The sequence below is a fragment of the Zootoca vivipara genome, chromosome 3, assembly GCF_963506605.1.
Source record: "Zootoca vivipara chromosome 3, rZooViv1.1, whole genome shotgun sequence".
Classification (NCBI taxonomy): domain Eukaryota; kingdom Metazoa; phylum Chordata; class Lepidosauria; order Squamata; family Lacertidae; genus Zootoca; species Zootoca vivipara.
The window spans coordinates 41,360,837-41,379,698 of NC_083278.1; the positions used below are offsets into that span (position 1 = coordinate 41,360,837).

Genomic DNA, 18,862 nt, shown 5'->3' on the forward strand with positions numbered 1-18,862 from the left:
CCCTCAGGACATCTCTGCTTCCTTTTAGATGTTGAAACCTGTATTGTTCAGATGGGCCTTTGGAACTTGATTTTGTTGTTTTTAACTAACCAGATTTATTTATATGCTATTGAGTTATTTTTACTTATGCTATTATAGTAGCTTATGTTTCCACACTGGCACGTCACCTTGTTGTTTTTCTATCAAAGTGTGATATATATATATATATATATATATATATATATATATATATATATATATATGGTTTAACAAAACAAACCAGGTTCAAACCTGGCTCATGGGAGTTGTAGTCTAACAACACCCAGAAGGCACCTGTAGTTTCAATTAATCAGAGTTCCAAGTTCAGATGTAAGGGGGAACTCCCACTAGCAGATGCTTCCACTGTGACAGGACATCTTAAACAAGTAAGACTGTTCGCTTTCAGAGATTGGATATTGGGCCTCGTGGGCTATGGATCTTTCCCAGTATGCCTGCTACATTCTTATATTATTTGTTTGCACTACTTACTATGCTGTTCAGCTGTTGACTGAGCAACAAGTGTCTATGTGGTTGAACAGGACCCAAGAAGGACTTCTCCAAATTGAATTGTTAAAAGCCACGACATCTATAGCTCCATTTGCTGGATTGGTTGAAGCAGCAGCATTGACCGGCACCACAGCAACCGGCACCACAGCAACTGAAATGTGGTTCTGTTGCTTAGAGAATGGGGCAGAATGGGGCAGACAGAGCAAAGCTAGTCCTATCCTGCTACTCCCTGAGTGACAAGAGATTGAGGGCAGACAAAGGGAAGTACTTTGACACAAATTGAGAAATGACCACTAGCTTAGGTTGCTTTTTAAAGGGTTCCCATAAATTGATGGAGGGCAGATCTGTTATCTCAGGAATGTGAAAACATTTGCATCCCCTGCCCCAAGACACTGCTGAACCACAACCCCCATGATCCTTGACCATTTTGCTATGGTATCTGGAGCTGATGCGCCACCACTTCCACATCTTCTGGAGCAGGGGTCAGCAAACTTTTTCAGGAGGGGGCTGATCCACTGTCTCTCAGACCTTGTGGGGGGCTGGATAAGATTCTGAAGAGAAAACAAACACGGACGAATTCCTGTGCCCCACAAATAACCCAGAGATGCATTTTAAATAAAAGGGCACAATCTACTAATGTAAAAACACGCTGATTCCTGGACCGTCCGCGGGCCGGATTTAGAAGGTGATTGGGCCGGATCCAGCTCCCGGGCCTTAGTTTGCCTACCCATGATCTGGAGGACTACAGCTTCTCCACCACTCTCATATTCTGAGGCAGTATTTGTTGGGGAGCAAACAGCAGGACAGAAGTACTGCTTGTGGGTTTCTCACAAGCAAGTGACTGGACTAGGCTGACCTTGGTTTAATCCAGCAGGGTGGTTGTGCTTTTAAGATGAAGCACTAAGCTGGTGTGGCTGACCTGCATCCCTCAATATATTGTTGGACTCTAGCTCCCATCAGTCTCAGCATAACCAATGGTTAGAGATGATGGGAACATCCAGAGGGAAACAGATTTGTCACTCCTTCACTAAACTGTAAGCAAAACAGGTAAGCTAAAACTAAAATAATCTACAAATCTATTGAGAATGAACATTTCACTGAACCTTCTTTCTTCTTCTACAAGCCAAGTCAGTTTCTTTCTCTTTTCTCTTTCAGAATGTGCTACTAGAACTATCATCTATCATGAAAAAATAATGCTTGCTTAGCAGCACTACCAAAGCACAGCAGCAAATCCCAAAACCTGAAACATGAAGGTTAAAAGCAGTTCTCTCCCTTCCTCCTAAACCCTAGCAAATATGCTGCTTCAAGGTGGACAGCTATGGATATGGAATCTGTTATTTCTGACCAACACATGCATCTTGGCAGCCGCACGTGTGATCCAAAAGCCTGTTTTCAAAACGCTCCCATTTCCTCTCATGTGCAACTACTAGGAGCTGTTTAGTGTGCCCAGCTGCTACAAAACAGCATTCTTTTGTTCCTGGCAGAAGACTGTGGGGGAGATACACATCTTGATTTGTAGGACTGCCACATAGCTATCCAGCAGGAGCCCCGATACACAACTTCAAGGCTGTCGAGATACGAAACATCTGTAAGGGTGGGCTTGGCAGACGAGACTGCTTTCTGAAAGGCTCTCTTCCCTGCCCACCTCTGTACGCCCCAGGAATCAATGAATAAAAAATGAAAGCAGCATGCAGTTTTTAGTTCAATGCTGCAGGTTAACAAAGAAGTCTGAATCCATCTCGAAGATGCACAGCTACCTCCCTCCCCAGACCTTTGGCACGCTGAATCTTATGATCTTGAAGGAATTGTCAGCATTACCTTGTTACTTGCCTGTTTCTCCAAATGTTAATAAACACGGGCTGAAAGCTTTTTTTTTAAAAAAACAACAAAACATGATATAGCCTACCCCTGTTTTATTCATTTAGCATAAAAGGGGGTCTAAAGCAACAATTTAAAATGTTTCTACATTGTCTTTGTCCAGGCAGTTCTACTTGTTGCTGCTTATGGAAAGGTTGGGCTTTTTAACAACAAAAGGATAATAACGTCTCTTTCCGACTACTGCTGTTCCTGCCTTATATAGCAAATAGGAAGTAAGGGTAGCCTTGCCATAGAAAAGATACCTGTCCTGAAGGGGAAACTGTTCATTATCTGGGTGTTTTTTCTCTCTCCTCTCATTATTAAATAGGGTAGAGATGACTGAGCGCACAGCTAGACTTAATGGAGGGGATAATAGATTCAAAAAATGGTAGGGAATAACTGCAAGGTCAAAAATGAATAGGCCAGACTATTTCCAGTTATGTGTGACAGCAAGGGAAAGATTATCGAGTTCACAACAGGGATGTACAACTCCCAAGGGTCACTTCAATGCTTTTAACTAACTCAAGAGGCCCTCATTGCTATATCCTATGCGAAAAGTATTTCTACCACAATTTTAATAGTGCTTTCTTTCTTTCGTCCGTCATTGATTTCTTTTTCTCATAGAGCACACACTCTCTTTATGAAATCCACTCCATATTTTCAGTCTCACTCAAACACAAAAAACATACAGAGTAAAAAATCAACTCTTACCCCTTTGGGACAGAAAGAAAAAAAACAGCCCTAGAAACCACAATAGATAAACGTTCAAACAGGCAACTGCACAATATGGAACAAGTGAGTTTCTTCTTCTGTTCCAGTTATAATGGGCTCCAATCAACCCTCCTCAAGAACGCACAATTGCTTCAAGCTGCACACTTAAATGTTTGGTTGAATAGGAAACATTAACTAAAGGATAAAGAAAGACAGGGTGGGGAAGACCCACTTCCATGTTTTTCACAAGCTTCTAGTGTTTTCTTTACTAGTAAATGAAGATTTTTCTAAAGGATACCATGCCCAAGGAATACAGTGAGATAAATCACAAACTAAACAACTCTGTATTTAGTTTACAAAACCTAATTAAGAATAATGTACAGCATGTCAACACCTTCTATTACATGAAATCTTAAGTAATATTTCCAATGCCAAAGTAATAATGACATGCACAACTCAGTATCTCAAAGCCAAGCAGTCCAAATATTCCTGAAGTAAGTCCATGTGAGCAACTCTCTAAAAGCATTAAAGCTAACTGAAGGTGGTGCACATATGTATATTGCTTTATGAATGTTAAGATGACCCCCATGTGAGAAAACACTCATCAAAAGCTCATAGACAGAACCTTCATAGTAGCTCACATGACCTTGGATACAATGCTTTATAACAGAGGCAGCTTATTTGTTCAGCTGCATGTCACTGAGTGCTAAACATGAATGTGTGATTCCATTAAAATTCACCTTAAAAGTAAGCTAAGATCACGCAAAGGTGAATTCTGCATGTGATAAAAGCCTGTGCCACCTACACTGATCTTGTTACCTGAAGTGCAAATGAAGACCAACAGTGAGCCAGTATGGACAATGGCAGAATGCCTAATCTCTACATAATGCTACATTTAGATGTAGTCTTGCAGTTTATTTAAGATCTGGTATCTAACAGCACAATCGTGGCCATGTCTATTCAGAAGTTGTTGTTGGCATCCATCTGTCTTGAGAGACAATGGAGTGTGCCTCCGGGGGGGGGGGGGGTGAAGTCACAGATAAGAGCTAAGTGAAGGGTGGGGATCAAAGGATGACAAACTACCACAGAAGGAGCATAACACCAATGGAATTACGCCTCTCCTAACACCCTATGCACCCCAGAAGTAATTCCTATTGAATTTACTGGGGCTTACTCCCAGGTAAACAGGGTTAGGACTGCTGCTTTAGCCACCTTTCAGATTTGCTTGCTTTTCGATGAACGTAACATTAAATTCAGAGGCAGAGATCTACAATATGTAATGATATGTCTTTATTTCATCAACAGAAATGGTGTCTAGACAAAATTCAGTTAACACTATCAATTCAAATGAATGGAAAGGGTTTTCTTTTCTTTGCACGATACTGTATTTACAATGAGTAAATGAAGTCTTAAATTTATTAGTTCATAGCAATGCTGTTTTTTTCTCCAAAAAGGTAAAAATTCTTAGTAACAAGGAATAAGCATCAACAGCCATTTCATTTATACAATATAAATCACAAGAAACCACAGTCACCTAGAAAAAAATAATAGACAAGCTTAAGAACTAGTACAATAAAATGATGCATTGAATTAAGTTACATTAATCGCATAGAATCTGTGTAAAAAGTATATAGAAAAACACCTGATGCAACTTGTTACAGTCATTGACCAGTTATGAGAGGTACAGAGGATTATACAGGTAGATATGTGTGAAAACTGTCCATACTGTCTGACCTGGGGAGGAAGAGAAGAGGGATTGTATCCCCTTGCATACACTGATAAAAACCCTGTTTTGAATATGGCCTCTGAAGTTTGTAAGGCATATAGTAGAGGTGCACTTGTATCCCACTGGTTCTGGAACAAATTCTTGGGGTGTTCTCCACCCTTGAAATAAAAAGTTGACCCTTGAATTGAGTGGCAAAAATCAAGCATCCAAAGATCTCCAAAGTGTTTAGCATTATTTCTGATTGGAGGGATCCAGATATATTCAGTCATATCACAAGTAGTAAATATACAAGTTTCTGAAGCACACATCATCTTCTTTTTTTTGTGACATTGCAAATGTAAGAGCTTAAACTTGCTTTCAAAACAACACACAGTTCTATGGTTAAGTGGGGTGGGTGGGTGGATGGGGAAATCCCGGTTAGATGCTCAGGCTGGCTCCCCAAATCTGAACTGACCTATTAAGACAGGGCGCTATGGGAAATCCTAGGTTGAGTTTCTGACTCAAAATTCCTTCAAATAAATGGATAACTAATTCCAGAATGAGAAACTGAGTTACATTTCAAACTCCAAGCAATGAAAAAAGTCAACTTCTGACCAAATTGCTTAAGCTTTTCAGTTCCAAAGGTTGCAGTCCTATGCACACTTATCCGGGAATAAGTTCTATCAAAAAGGAAGCAAACATGCTGCACGAATGTACGTATCAATTACCACACTGCATAGGTGTCTAAACTTGTCTGTAAACTGGACTCCTATAATAGAGCTGATGTTGTAATAGAGTTAATGACATGTCCAACAATAAAAGGCATTTAAACCAGTCATAAAAATCTTCTTTTAAGTTTGAGAAGGGAATTTGAATAATTAACACTCCACTGTAAAAGTGGTTTCCATCACAATGGTAAAACCATATGAGTATTATAATTTAAAAACAAACACATATCACTAGTTTTAATGGGTTTTTTTTAAATATATAATATTGGTGGAGTGTAGGAAAATACTGTAATTCTTTTACACGGCAAGCAATGACATTCTAACTTCCAGAGAAAATTATAATAATTTATTAGTAGTCTACAATCCACCAAACTATAGATTTTAATATACATAAAATTGTTTGAATGGACTTAATGTATGTACATGTACAACTCTATTCTGCAGCATCATCTGATGCCTGAGTCTTGAAATAATTCAAATATTATAAATATACATAGTATAAACAAGCAAAAGTACACACACTGATTTTATATGGGAGATAGAAATTAGCTACCACATTTTTAGCAAGGTTTCCCTTAGGCTACATGAAATCCCCCCCCCTTTGCCCTATCCACCTTCTCTAAATAGAATTTTAAAACAGGTACACAATTAAGCTGATGTAACGAAAATAAGGGTATAAATAAACAAAAACCTTATTATTTGTGTGTAAAGACTACCTCTTGGAGTCATTGGTTTGAGCTGGGTTGGTGAGGCTTGCATAGGCTTATCAATACTACCCATTAGGCCAGATGCTCAAGGAACCCTCTAGCTTCATCGGCTAAACCTACATGTATTCTTTAAAAAGACACCCATGGATATAAAAGGGTTACAGGTCACCAGTAAAAAAGTCATAATGGTGGAATGAGATTAAAGGCTCTGGAGGTCTCTTTTATTTTAGAATTATTCTGACTCTGGCATACAAACTTTAAAAAAAACCCCAAACATACAGCAGTTTGTCACAATGCTTACCATATTCCATCCAGGGAAGAATTCGTTTTTGTTTTAAGAGCTCTGAGGAAAACTGAAATTCCACAGGTGTAGCTTTTCTCATCACAGCAATGCACTGACGAGAATAACCACACCTGCTGAATATCACAGTGTTCAGAACTCCTGACAGGGGTAAAAAAAAAAAAGGCTGAACGTTTTTCTTTCTTTTTCTTTCTTTTAAAAAACCTGCCTATATAAGTATCCTGGGTGTTTATCAAAGCTTTTGAAATTAAAAGCTTGGGCATGAGTTGAATGTAACCCTTAACCAACACATTATCAGCAGCTGAATCTGTTACAATAAGTTTTATGCAATGTCCACACTATTTTTTTTTGAAAAAGAGACAGCAGTTGTAAATACTAATCACAGTGGTTTGTGTATCCAATGATATTTTTTTTTACTTCCTTGGGAACAAAAATACATGGATTAGATCCACAAAAATTAAAATAAAATAGTGCATCTTTAAAGCAGCATATACCCTTAGAAAGACATTGAATAATTTACTTGCACAATATATAAAATAATAGTTTTATACTGCAGCATCAAACTCTGACGCCTGAGTCGTCATATGTTAGGTCTAGAATATAAAAATGGGGATGTCTTGGTAACTTGATTGAGTCCCCCCCCCCTTTAAACTAGCTCTTTTGTTCCAGAATCAGGTTGCAATGAACTTCAATTGTATTCAAGGCACCCCCAAGATAACGTGGAGAAACGAATATATTACATAGTGTAATACTCACCTGACAAAAGCAGAAAAAGCCTAAATGAAATGAGGTTTTCTGGCAATACAAAGTATAGCAAAGGCAAATAAAAAGGAGGACTAGTTGCAGACTGGACAAAGCTAAATGTATACTCCTTACATGCTCTTTGTATCAGTGCAAAAGCAGTTTCCATCTAGCACAAAACCTCAAACTGAGACAAACCTATTAATTCCTTTATGAATTTTTAATCAATCGAAGGTATTTTCTCCTTCTGCATTGTTCAGCAATGCCTACTTATTTATTTTCCAATAGAAGTTTGGTCAGTTATTTATTCAAATGTGTCGCTTCGTGTCCAGTTCTGAAGCTAATTCTCCTACATGTCTCTCTTGACATTAACCCAAGAGCCACATGTAGTTCTGAAGAACCATACACAATATATAGTCCAATTAAGAAAAATATACATATCAGTCACTTGTAAATGGTGAAAAGATAAACTCATCCTAAAAAGCTTGAAACGATAGACTTATCTGAGCAGTGGACTTTTAAAAATCAGTTTCTCCAAGAAAAGAAAATGGAAGAGAAAGGTAGAGAGAGGCCCAGCACCAATGAGAGAGCCAGGTCAATACAATAGCTGTGGAACAATATGTTCTGTCAATTGCATTTAAACCACTGGAATGAGGTCAAAAGTACCAGTTGCACGTGAGTTGGTGTGATAGCAAATCTTCATGTCAGAAAGCTAGCTCAGACTTGGTTGAATACCCATAAAAACCACAACTAGCTGGAGGTCACTTAAAAATAAAGAAGGCAACAGAAAAAACCATTTGAACAATACTGTCGACTGAACGATTACAACAACAAAATCTCAAATGCAAAAACCTGGCTTTAAAGCCATAATGCAATTCACATGTAGCTTAAAAAAAAAATCTAGCTTCCATCACTGTCCATCTCACAGAAGTTAAGATTTCTTTGCAAAGCACAGAAGGGCTCTGCAATGTCAACTGATTACAAGTCAATCCCCTCATAGTTGCATATCCCCTAACCCCCTAAAGAGCTTCTGTTTTCTGCACACAGAATTGTTGCAAGCTTCCAATATAATTAAATAGCTACAAAGCGAGTCAAGGACTTTCTCACCCCTGCGCCAAAACATCCTACAGCTTGAACTAGCATCCTTATGACATATATAAATAGATGAATAATTAGAGTAAGTTTTTGTTTGTTTTACAGAAATGGTTAATACTTAATTTATATATTTAAAAACATAGCAGTTCCAACCTACATAAGAACATCCCTCCCTTCCTAGTAAATAAATGTGGCACATGCAATGGATACGCCTCCTAGTTGGCAGGTAGGTTGCAGTGAATTTGGAGTACAGAGAAGAAACAGGACTGGCAAGTTGTCTGCATAAGCTGATAAAAAAGAGGGTGTCAATTCATCTTTTATAAAAACAATGCAGATTTACTGAGTGCCATACCGCTTAGTGTAAACATTAGCACTGAGAAACATATTGTCATAGTTAATAGGAAAAAAACCTGTTTCAATCACATGTGGTGGCTCAATATGGTTTTATCCACAGAAAAGGTGAACAGTACCAATCTGTAAACCATAGATGCCATCATAAAATATAGTTCAAAGCACCCTGGCACAATCAAGATAGAAAGTCACTTTTAAAAAAGCAAACAAAACAACAACAACAGAGGACACAATCCATCAGGGATAAGGTGATGAGGGAAAAAGTATCCTACAAAAAACCCCTTGAAATCTTTGGATGTTATGTAAAAGCATCTCTCTTGAGCAATTCCCATCAATCACAATGAAAATGGTGTAGGAAAAGTCCTGGTGGATTGTGCCCACCCATTCCCTGAAGAGTTGTTTCCATATTGTCACAGTGGCCGGAGTGGACTACTTCAGAGTAACGACGCTACGCAGCTCTGCATTTTATTCTTTTATTGGTGCTGCGTATTTACAGTGCTCAAGTCATTGCTATTTACACGGAGCGATGTTGTCAGTCGGTTTCAGAACCTCCTAATGGCTTTTGGCGCGTCTTTCTCCAACACAAAAGCTTTGGCAGACCCATCCTCTTGCCCCTCCTCTTCCTGCGTAATTCTGGAGTTGGGGGGATGGGTCTTCCCCCCTTACTTGCCCCTTCCTGTCCCACCTGGGACCCTGGCTCCTCTACCTTGCCTGAGCCTCGGACACGACTTCCTGCTTCCCCACTGGAATCGGAACTCTCCCTGCTTTCCCCTTTGCTCGGGGACGGGCTTGAACTCAGGAGGGGAGGGACTTCGCGATATCCCCTGTCCCTCACACATATGTTTGTTGGGCAGATGTTACACCTGAAAGAAGCTTGCCTTGCACAATCACCATGTGAGTCAGGTCATCTGGAGTTTTATGAATTTCCTTGAGTTTCAGTACTTCTGAAACTTGTCCTCCAACAAAGTTTCCTCTGAGACAGATGCTGCTTTGTGCTGATAAAAATACTACAAACTGAGGAAATCTGACAGCACAATATTTCTGACACAAGGGCAATCACTGCAGAATCACTGCAGAAATGCATGCTTTTTAACACTTTGGGGTAGAGATTGCTCTAAGCAAGCCTCTACATCTCTATATTACAGGGCCAGTCCTGGAAACCTTTCACGTAGACTGTTTCTCATACTTCTGTGGAGCTGAGTTAGAGTTGAACAAATGCCAGTGTAAATAGGAAACAAGTGTAGTGAAACACTGCTGTTAACACCTGCATAACATGGCGTACAACAGAATTACACACTGAGGCCAATAGGACTATTGGAAGGGATGAACAGCACTAGTACAACATAAATAAGCAAGAATTGCAGTGGGAAGCTTAATTCAAACTTCACTGAGTCTCATGGAACTATGTTCACCAACGTAAACAACCTGTGTCTTAAGCTATAGTTCTCAATATCAATGACATACACTGGCCACTGTACAGTTTTTAAGGTGTCTTTGTAAGTATCAAATGATACTTGACAAATAGAAAATCCCTCTTAAAGAAAGAAGAAGAAGCAGCGACTTAATATCTGAATTGGGGAAGTAAAAGAAGGAAGAAAAAGACGAATACAGAAAATACCCAATTCACACTATTGGGTGAATTCCATATTTGGCAAGATTGTTGTTTCCCTATATAATCATCTCCTGAGTGGTGTTGTTATTTTTAATAAAAAAAATGTTGTTTTACTTAACAGATAACAATAAAAAAGCAAAGAATACAGTATATGAGTTATACTGAAGTCACAACTTCATTTATGAAAAGGGGTTTGATCCAAAACTCTGTGCAAGTGGCAAAGTTGACCATCGCTGTACAGTATTGTGAGAGGATTCAAATAAAACCCACTTTGCTCAAATGGGCACATAAAAGACAGCTGTGCCACAAACACTGTGTATATTAAAATTTCAAATAAGCTTCCAACATTAAACTTTATAAATAAAATACAAACTGAATGATATTGCTGAACCGTGAACCTAAGTGGCGGTGGGAAAATATTAAAAACCGTTACAAACTACTACCTAGCATTGACCCAAAAAAAAGAAGAAAAAAGAAGAAGGAATGTTGGAATTTGTTTATACAACATAACTTTAAAAAAATTCCAGTTGTTTTCATGAGAAAAATTTGAGGCATGCAGGGATTTTTTTTGCATATGGATATATATTTTATATATACTATATATAGTATGTACAGTTTAGTTATAAAACTTTGATGTGTAAAGAAGCTGTCTTCAATGAAAAATTGAACATTCAGAGGAAATTCCTGAGTTAGGGTTTTGTGACATGGGCCACTGAGAAAAAAGCTGCGTTTGGGTCCTCAGAGGTGTTATGTCCATCCCTGTTGAATATTGAAATTAAAATACAATAACAACAACAATAACAACAACAATTAAAAAGAAACAGACAGTGTTGCCACTGTTTTGTTCCCCTGCATGAGCAAGGGATAGCACCATAGTGAAGAAGTTAAACTCCCGCTTGTAGAGAGGAGGGAATACTTAAAAACAGTATTGCTGCTAAGACCACTGTAGTGTGCACCAAATATGTTCTTCAATCTAAACAACAAACGAACGTGGCCACTGGCTGACTGAAGAATACCTTGCTAGGCATGGCGTGAAAAAGGTATACAGCCACTAGGTGTATTCCTTCCTAGGTTGCTCATCTGTTGTACATTTATCAGTCATTTCCTGACAGAAGTCCACTGTCACCGTTTGGTTATTCTGCTCGAGAGGGAGCTCCTGCTCGCAGTAAGTACCTTGGTCAGCTCCATCCAATACTCTTGCCGCTGCACATTTGCCAGAAATGTTGTTAGGTAGCCAGTGAGCTCCTAGTTGCTGCACTGGGCTTTGCTCCGAACAGCACTGCAAGCCTTCCCCAACACACTGAGATGTCACCACATTTTGCTCTACCCCGGCTGGTGAAGGGTTGATACTGGTTGCTGTTGGAAGATCCATAGGCCTGAGGACAGGGCAGTATCGGTGCAGGTCTTGGATCTGTTCGGAGCTCTGCATATCCCTACACACTTCTTGGGAAAGGCAGGAGAAATTATCTAACAGCTCCCCCATGCATGCTTTCAATTGGTTCCTTTCTGATAGAAGTTTCTCCTTCTCACAAACCTGAGAAAGAAAGAAAGAAAGAAAGAAAGAAAGAAAGAAAGAAAGAAAGAAAGAAAGAAAGAAAGAGAGGGGGAAGGTGAAAGTTCTTAATTTTAAGAAGTATGGTGTATCAGGCTTCTAGAACTCAGAAATAAATCCAGACAAAGCTAATTCAGACATTACACAGAATGATGTGGCAAATCTCTGGACTATACAACTTCAGACTAGAGATGGAGTGAAGATTTGAAGTGGAGTTTCTTGACCATGTGAGGATCACTGCTCAAATTCTTGTAGATAAAATCAAAAGGGGCACTGCATGCTGAGTGTAGGCTCCCTGTCCCAGCCTCATTTCTGTTCACACCCCAAAGAGGAGAGTAAAAGTCATTAGCAGAGTCTCTATGCAGTCCATGTGTTCTGCTTATATTGGCCAGGAAGGAGGAGAGGCCTTCCATCTGGGTAGCCCTTGACTTCCTGCTGCTTCAACCCCTTCCCCCAAAATAAGGTTATTTCTCCTCAGATAATGACAGGGTGAAGGGATGGAAGACAGTAGAAGGAATCAGGCTCTTTGAGCATTCCTTCTAGAATGCTTGAAAAAGGGCTTCAGACAATTGATAATACACTCAAGGCCCAATTATTTTTCAGGGCACGCACTAGGAAGTTTGCACACTCCTGCTTCAGACTGCAGTGGTTTGTGCGCATTTGCACACACGTGACATATTTTTATGAAGTGCACAATCGTGTAAAAAGCCCTCCCCCTCATGCAGTAAAGTAGCACACCAGAGAGAAAAGTATAGCACAGCCCTCTCTTAGAAGAGTGCAGATAATTTCTTATTAAAAGGCAGCATTCAAAAACTGGACTTTCTACCACTTGCATTCTATAAAGTGTGGTACACATCCAAAATTTTACCACAATCTGAAACTTCATTCTATGTAATGTGAAGAGCAGCCCAGAGCTCTAGTTAGGTCCATTCCCGATGTCTGTAACAGCCAGGGCAAGAAGAAACATGCAACTTGCTGATCTTATATATTGCAATTTCTACTTCTTTCTTCACTTTCCAAAAACAGCTGGGCCATATGTGCTAAGGACAGGTAACTGAGGTAGCCCAGAGGGCAAAGGCAGTAAAGAAATGCTTAGGGCTTCAGAGGAGAAAGGGAAAAAAATATGGTGGCCAAACTTCACGCACATGCCTCTCTTCACTTTGGCATGACCAAACGATGCACAGAAGTAGCATTTAAATATACATGTAGGCGTGAATCCCATCATGTGGAGGCACATGATTCATAGCTGCCAAGTACCCCGTTTTCCCCGGGAAACCCCCCGTTTTTTCTTACCTTTTCCCGGCGGTCCCCCGTATCACGTCGTCTCCCGTTATTCTCCCTTATATTCTCCTGCCGGTGGCCATTTCCCCCCCTGATTTGCCTATCTATGGGCACTGAAAATGGCTGGCGCTGGCTTCGAAAGTTGCGTCTACGCATGTCCGGAAGTGCATAGACGCGACTTCCGGTGCCGGCGGCGGCCATTTTTGGTGCCCATAGATGGGAAGAGCAACACCGGAAGTTGTGTCTACACACTTCCGGACATGCGTAGACGCGACTTTCGAAGCCGGCGGCGGCCCTTTGTGGTGCCCATAGATGGGCAAAGCGACACCGGAAGTTGCGTCTACGCAACTTCTGGTGTCACGCGGCTGCCGGTCCCGGATTCTGCAGTCCGGGACTTGGCAGGTATGCATGATTGCTAACACTAAGCAGGGAAACAACCTAGAACCCTTATGAAGTCAGTAGCAGGCTGCACCGTGGAAGCAGGAAGGGCACAGAATGCAAAAATAATTAAAATATTTTTTAAAAAAATAGGTAAAAACTCACCAACTTGCGGATTTCACATTCTAAATTCTGAATACAGTCCAGTTTTCTCTTACGGCAACGCTGAGCTGCAATCCGGTTTTTACTGCGCCGCCGAACATCATGGATAAATTCCAATTGCTCTGAGGTTAATTTGTGCATCTTTATCATCATCTGGAAATCATTCCTTGGAAGATCCGTGATTTGATCTACAGGAAATGGAAGTTTCACCTGGGGGAAAAAAAGAGAGAGAAAATAATATTCAGATTGCTTAATGAACGAAGTATTTAACAGGGAAAGAAGATTTTATCCAAAGAGGGTTGACAGCATCTATACTAACTGCTGCATTCTAGTGAGCCTGGAATACTCACAGAAGTTAGTGTGTAAGTTAATGTTTATATAATAAAATCAGCAGTAAATATATAATATTATATAATAAAATCTATCTCTAGGTAATTATAAATGGAATAGGATTCATTTAGATATAAGAAAAAACTAGTCTACTTGACAGAAGCTCCACTTGTGAGAATTAAGGTTTTTAATTTCTATAGTGCAAGATTTTGCTATAAACCCTACAGGAAGAATTATTTTGTCATATTTACTGAAGTTATTTATGCCTTATGTTAACTCTTTTAGTAGAGAGTTCAGCCAACTTATATCATTGGAACTATATACTATCCAATTTGACAGCCAGCATATAAAAGGTTAGAGCAAATACATCAATGCAATGGCACAAAAATGTTATGCAAGCAGTTCAGTGACCCTTGAGGTTTACACACTGGCACAAATGTTCAGGATTTTGTTTGTTTATTTAGACATTTACTTCCCACTTTTCTGTGATAAAATAAAGTCAAGGCAACTTGCAATGAAAATATAAATGAGAAGAAAATTAAAAACAAAACTAACAAATTAAAAGCAAAATAGTAAACATAGCCCTTCAAGGTTCCTAAAATTTTTTTCCTTCTGAAAGGAATGAATTATCCTAAGGGACTGAGAATAAAACAAGTAACATACTGTCATTACATAAACATATGGCACATCCATATTTGGAATAGTGTGTTTAGTTCTGGTTAGAACGGGGCGAAGTGCAGAAAAAAGCAACTAACAGCCCAATCCTTTACATTATTATGTAAATTTCTATACCACCCTTCATCTGAAGATCACACACACACACACACACACACACACACAGAGAGATGTCGGTTTTCAAACGTTATCTGTTCCGGAAGACCTTTCGACTGCTGAAACGTTCAAAAACCGAAAACTCAACACGGAAGCCTCAATACAGAAGCCGCATGGCATGTTCGACTTCCAAGTTGTGTTTGAAAACCGAATCATTTACTTGTGGGTTTACGGCATTTGAAAACCAAAATGTTTGTCAACGTAGACATTTGAAGACCGAGGTGTGTGTGTGTGTGTGTGTGTGTGTGTGTGTGTGTGTGTAACATAGTAACAAACAAAACATATCTACTCAGAAGTAAATCCCATTAAAAGAAACAAGTAAATCCCATTGAGTTTAATGGGACCTATTCCCAGGTAAGTATGTATATGATTGCTGCCCGAAATAATCAATATATTGGGAATACCCTTCCTACAACCAAACACTAAAGTAACTATTCTAATTCATAGAAAAGATGGCATAAAAACATTTTTTTACAAGAAAGAAAGAATGACATGGAAAGAAACATAACCCCCCCCCCCAATCTCTGCCCACACCTTTTGTTCTGGAATCAGCAGTGGTAGTGATTGGCAGCAGGTTCAGGACAGACAATAGGAAGTACTTCTTCAAACAAGGCATGATTTTACTTCCCCAAGACACTATGGTGACTACTATCTTAGATAATGTAACATAGGATAGGGATCCTGTGGCACTCCAGATATAGCAATGACTCCAACTCCCATCAGCCTTAGCAAGCATGGCCAATGGTCAGGGATTATGGGAATTGTAGTACCACCTCTGAAGGACCACAGGTTAAAGCTACTCATTGGAAAAGAATCAGACAAATTAATGGAGCACTGGTTTCTTAACAGCTATTAACCACAGCTGAATAGAAGCTCCATTCTCAGAAGTAGTATTCCTCACAGCAGCAGACCGTGTAACACCAAGCTCTTGCTCTGAGCAGGCATCCCCAAACTGCGGCCCTCCAGATGTTTTGGCCTACAACTCCCATGATCCCTAGCTAACAGGACCAGTGGTCAGGGATGATGGGAATTGTAGTCCAAAACATCTGGAGGGCCGAAGTTTGGGGATGCCTGTTCTAGAGGCACCTAGTCGACTATTCATGGAAATGGATAAGAATACTGATCTAGCAAGATAGATCTTATGGTTTTAGGTCATGTTATAAGGAACCAATTAGTCCGCAAGGTGCCTTGACATATTTTGTCCTTTTATGTACGAAAACAGCCCACTAGGCTAGAATACATTGTGAATGCATCTTTGCTTGTTTCAGTTATCCACAATGGCCACGAGGTGGTGCCAGGCCTTTAAGTTTCATGCTGAAAGAAAGACTGCACTTAGAAATGGGTAAGCAGAACGAGGAAAGCCTTTATATTCTTTTGCCAATTCACAGAATTGTAGAATTTGAAGAGAACCCAAGGGTCATGTAGTCACAGATTCCTGAGGAAAACTCTGTTGATATTTCATTGCAGATTTTAGTACTTAGTATGGATGCTGTCAAGTACATGGAGGCAGAGATACCGACTATTACCTTAGAAGCCAATTCAAACCTTTCTGCCTGTTTAAACACAACAAATAGTGTGCATGTCACCTGTGTTGCACTAGGTTTTGGAGGGTGCTTGAGCAAGAAACCCAAACAGGCCCTGGTCTCTCACTAACTCCTCATTGCTATCATCATCACCAGCTGCTGCTCATCTTCTTCATCAGTACTGCCACCTGCTCGCTTGCCAGGCAGTGAGTTAATGGACAATAGATGACAGTGCCATCTACTCCTCCTCCTAACATTCAAACCACCCTGCTGGATCAAAACAAAGTCACATCTGGATCAGGCCCAATGATCAGCAACCAGATGCCTATGGGAATCGTGCAAGCAGGACATGAGTGACAGTATTATCCCCACTTGTTATTCCCAGCACCTGGTATTCAGAGGTACAACACCTTCAACAATGGGGGTAGAACACAGCCATCTAGCCCAGTGTTTCCCAGACTTGGCTCTCCAGCTGTTTTCAGACTACAATTCCCGTTCTATAGTCTAAAAACAGCTGGAGACCCAAGTTTGGGAAACACTGATCTAGCCTTATGGCACCATGAATTCACCGTATCCTCTATTTACTCTAAGTTGGTAGCCATCACTACAACTTGTGAGAGTGAATTCTATAGTTTAATTTTCTGCTGGGTGGATAAGTACTTTCTTTTGTCTCTCCCAAATCTTCCAATTTCCAGCTTCTGGTTCTACTATTATCAGGGAAGGAGAAAGGTATTTCCCTACCCAGTTTCTGCCCACCATACATAATCTTAGGAGAATTGTTTCAACCCCTTGATCATTTTGGTTGCCCCTTTCTGACGTTTCTCCAGCTCAGCGAAATACTTTTATGAGGTGTGGGAGCCATAACCGAGCACAGTAGTCTATGTGCAATCTCACTACAGATTTGTATAATGGCTTGTACAACACAATAAGATTATTATATTGGCAGTTTTATTTTCAACTACAGTACTTTCCTAAGGTTCTCTAACATGGAACCCACCCTTTTCACAGCTGCCACATATTGGGGTCAACACCTTCATCAGGTTATCCACTATGACCCCAAGATCTTGTTCTTGCTCAGTCACTGCCAATTCATCTCACATAAACAAATATGAGAAATATCTTTTTTGGGGGGGGGTACCCAATGTGCACAACTGCAAATTCTAAACACTACTGCTGTTTGGGCCAGAGCAAGAGGCAGGTAAACAAACAAGCAGGTTGCAATGATGAAGAAGAGGAGCAGATCCAGGAGGCTCATCAGTGTATCCCCTGTTGTTTGGGTGTGGGTCTTTGGCAAACACCAGACCATGCCAGCCCTTAAGGCAGCCCTGTTTAGGGAAGCTTTTAATGTTTGATAGATTTCTGTATTTTGTCGGAAGCCGCCCAGAGTGGCTGGGGGAACCCGGCCAGATGGGCGGGGTATAAATAATAAATTATTATTATTATTATTATTATTATTATTATTATTATTATTATTATTAAATACCAACCCTGGAAGTTACACATACTTTGGCATTTACTACAGTGTAGTTTTTTCTACACAGGAAAGCATAAAGAGCAACTATTTTGTTCCATTTCTTTGCGTGTGACATTTGCCCATAGAACGACTCCACAGTCACAGGAACGCATCGTATCTATCCACACATTCTGCACAGTGGACTTCACCCTCACATCTCACCAATGAAGGCCTTATCAAAATACACATAGCTGCTGTAGGTCATGAAAGAACAAGAAAAGAGCTGCCAGAGAAAACAATGATTTGTTTGAATACACAGAAGCTGACCTTCGACACAGTGATGTGGACTATTAAGACTGCTGACTAGTGATTATGAAGAATGTTTGGCTTCCTTTTAATGCCCTTTGGACAATAAACGCTCCACTTAAGAGGTGAGTAACTGCATATACAGTGGTACCTCTACTTACGAATTTAATGCGTTCCGAATGCACATTTGTAAGTCAAAATAAATTGTAAGTCGAATCCCATAGGAATGCATTGGGAGAAAAAATTCGCAAGTAGAAGCAACCCTATCTAAAAATTCGTAAGTAGAAAAAATCCTATCTAAACCACATCCAAGATGGCGGACGGAGCTCCATTCGTAAGTAGAAACATTCGTAAGTAGAGGTACCACTGTATGTGTGACCCCCTCCATGGAACTGCAGTAGAGTAAGGACCAGGGAGGAATTTTTTTACGGACATATTGGGCTGTGTCTGGGGGTATTGCAGACTTCATAGCAAACATTGCAACTTTAGGGCAGAAGCAGCTTTGGTCTGGATCCTTAGCAGGAATGGGCACAGGAAGGGCTCCCCTGCCCCATCCAAGTGTGGGATCCCCTTAAGTGATCTTGGGGGGCACTGCTTGCTGTCCAGCTCAGGGTCTGACAGGCAACCATGCCCCCTGCCAGTGATTGAGCAAGGTCCACTGGAAGTGGTTCATGTCATGGCAGATCCCTAACACTGGTACACTGCATCTATCA

At 40.2% G+C, this 18,862-nt stretch overlaps 1 protein-coding gene across 9 annotated transcripts in view; it reads right to left on the minus strand.

The window, feature by feature from the left end:
* Nucleotides 1–309: 309 nt before the first annotated feature.
* BACH2 (BTB domain and CNC homolog 2) overlaps nt 310–18,862 on the minus strand; it is a 259,533-nt gene continuing 240,980 nt past the window's right edge. For all 9 annotated transcript variants that reach the window (XM_035109378.2, XM_035109373.2, XM_035109371.2 and 6 more), the window contains 2 exons: nt 13,710–13,916; nt 310–11,867 (listed from right to left, as the gene is read on the minus strand). In XM_035109378.2, the coding sequence (XP_034965269.1) occupies nt 11,385–11,867; nt 13,710–13,916 (690 nt within the window). In that variant the 3' untranslated portion in view covers nt 310–11,384. The remainder of the gene's footprint in view (nt 11,868–13,709; nt 13,917–18,862) is intronic.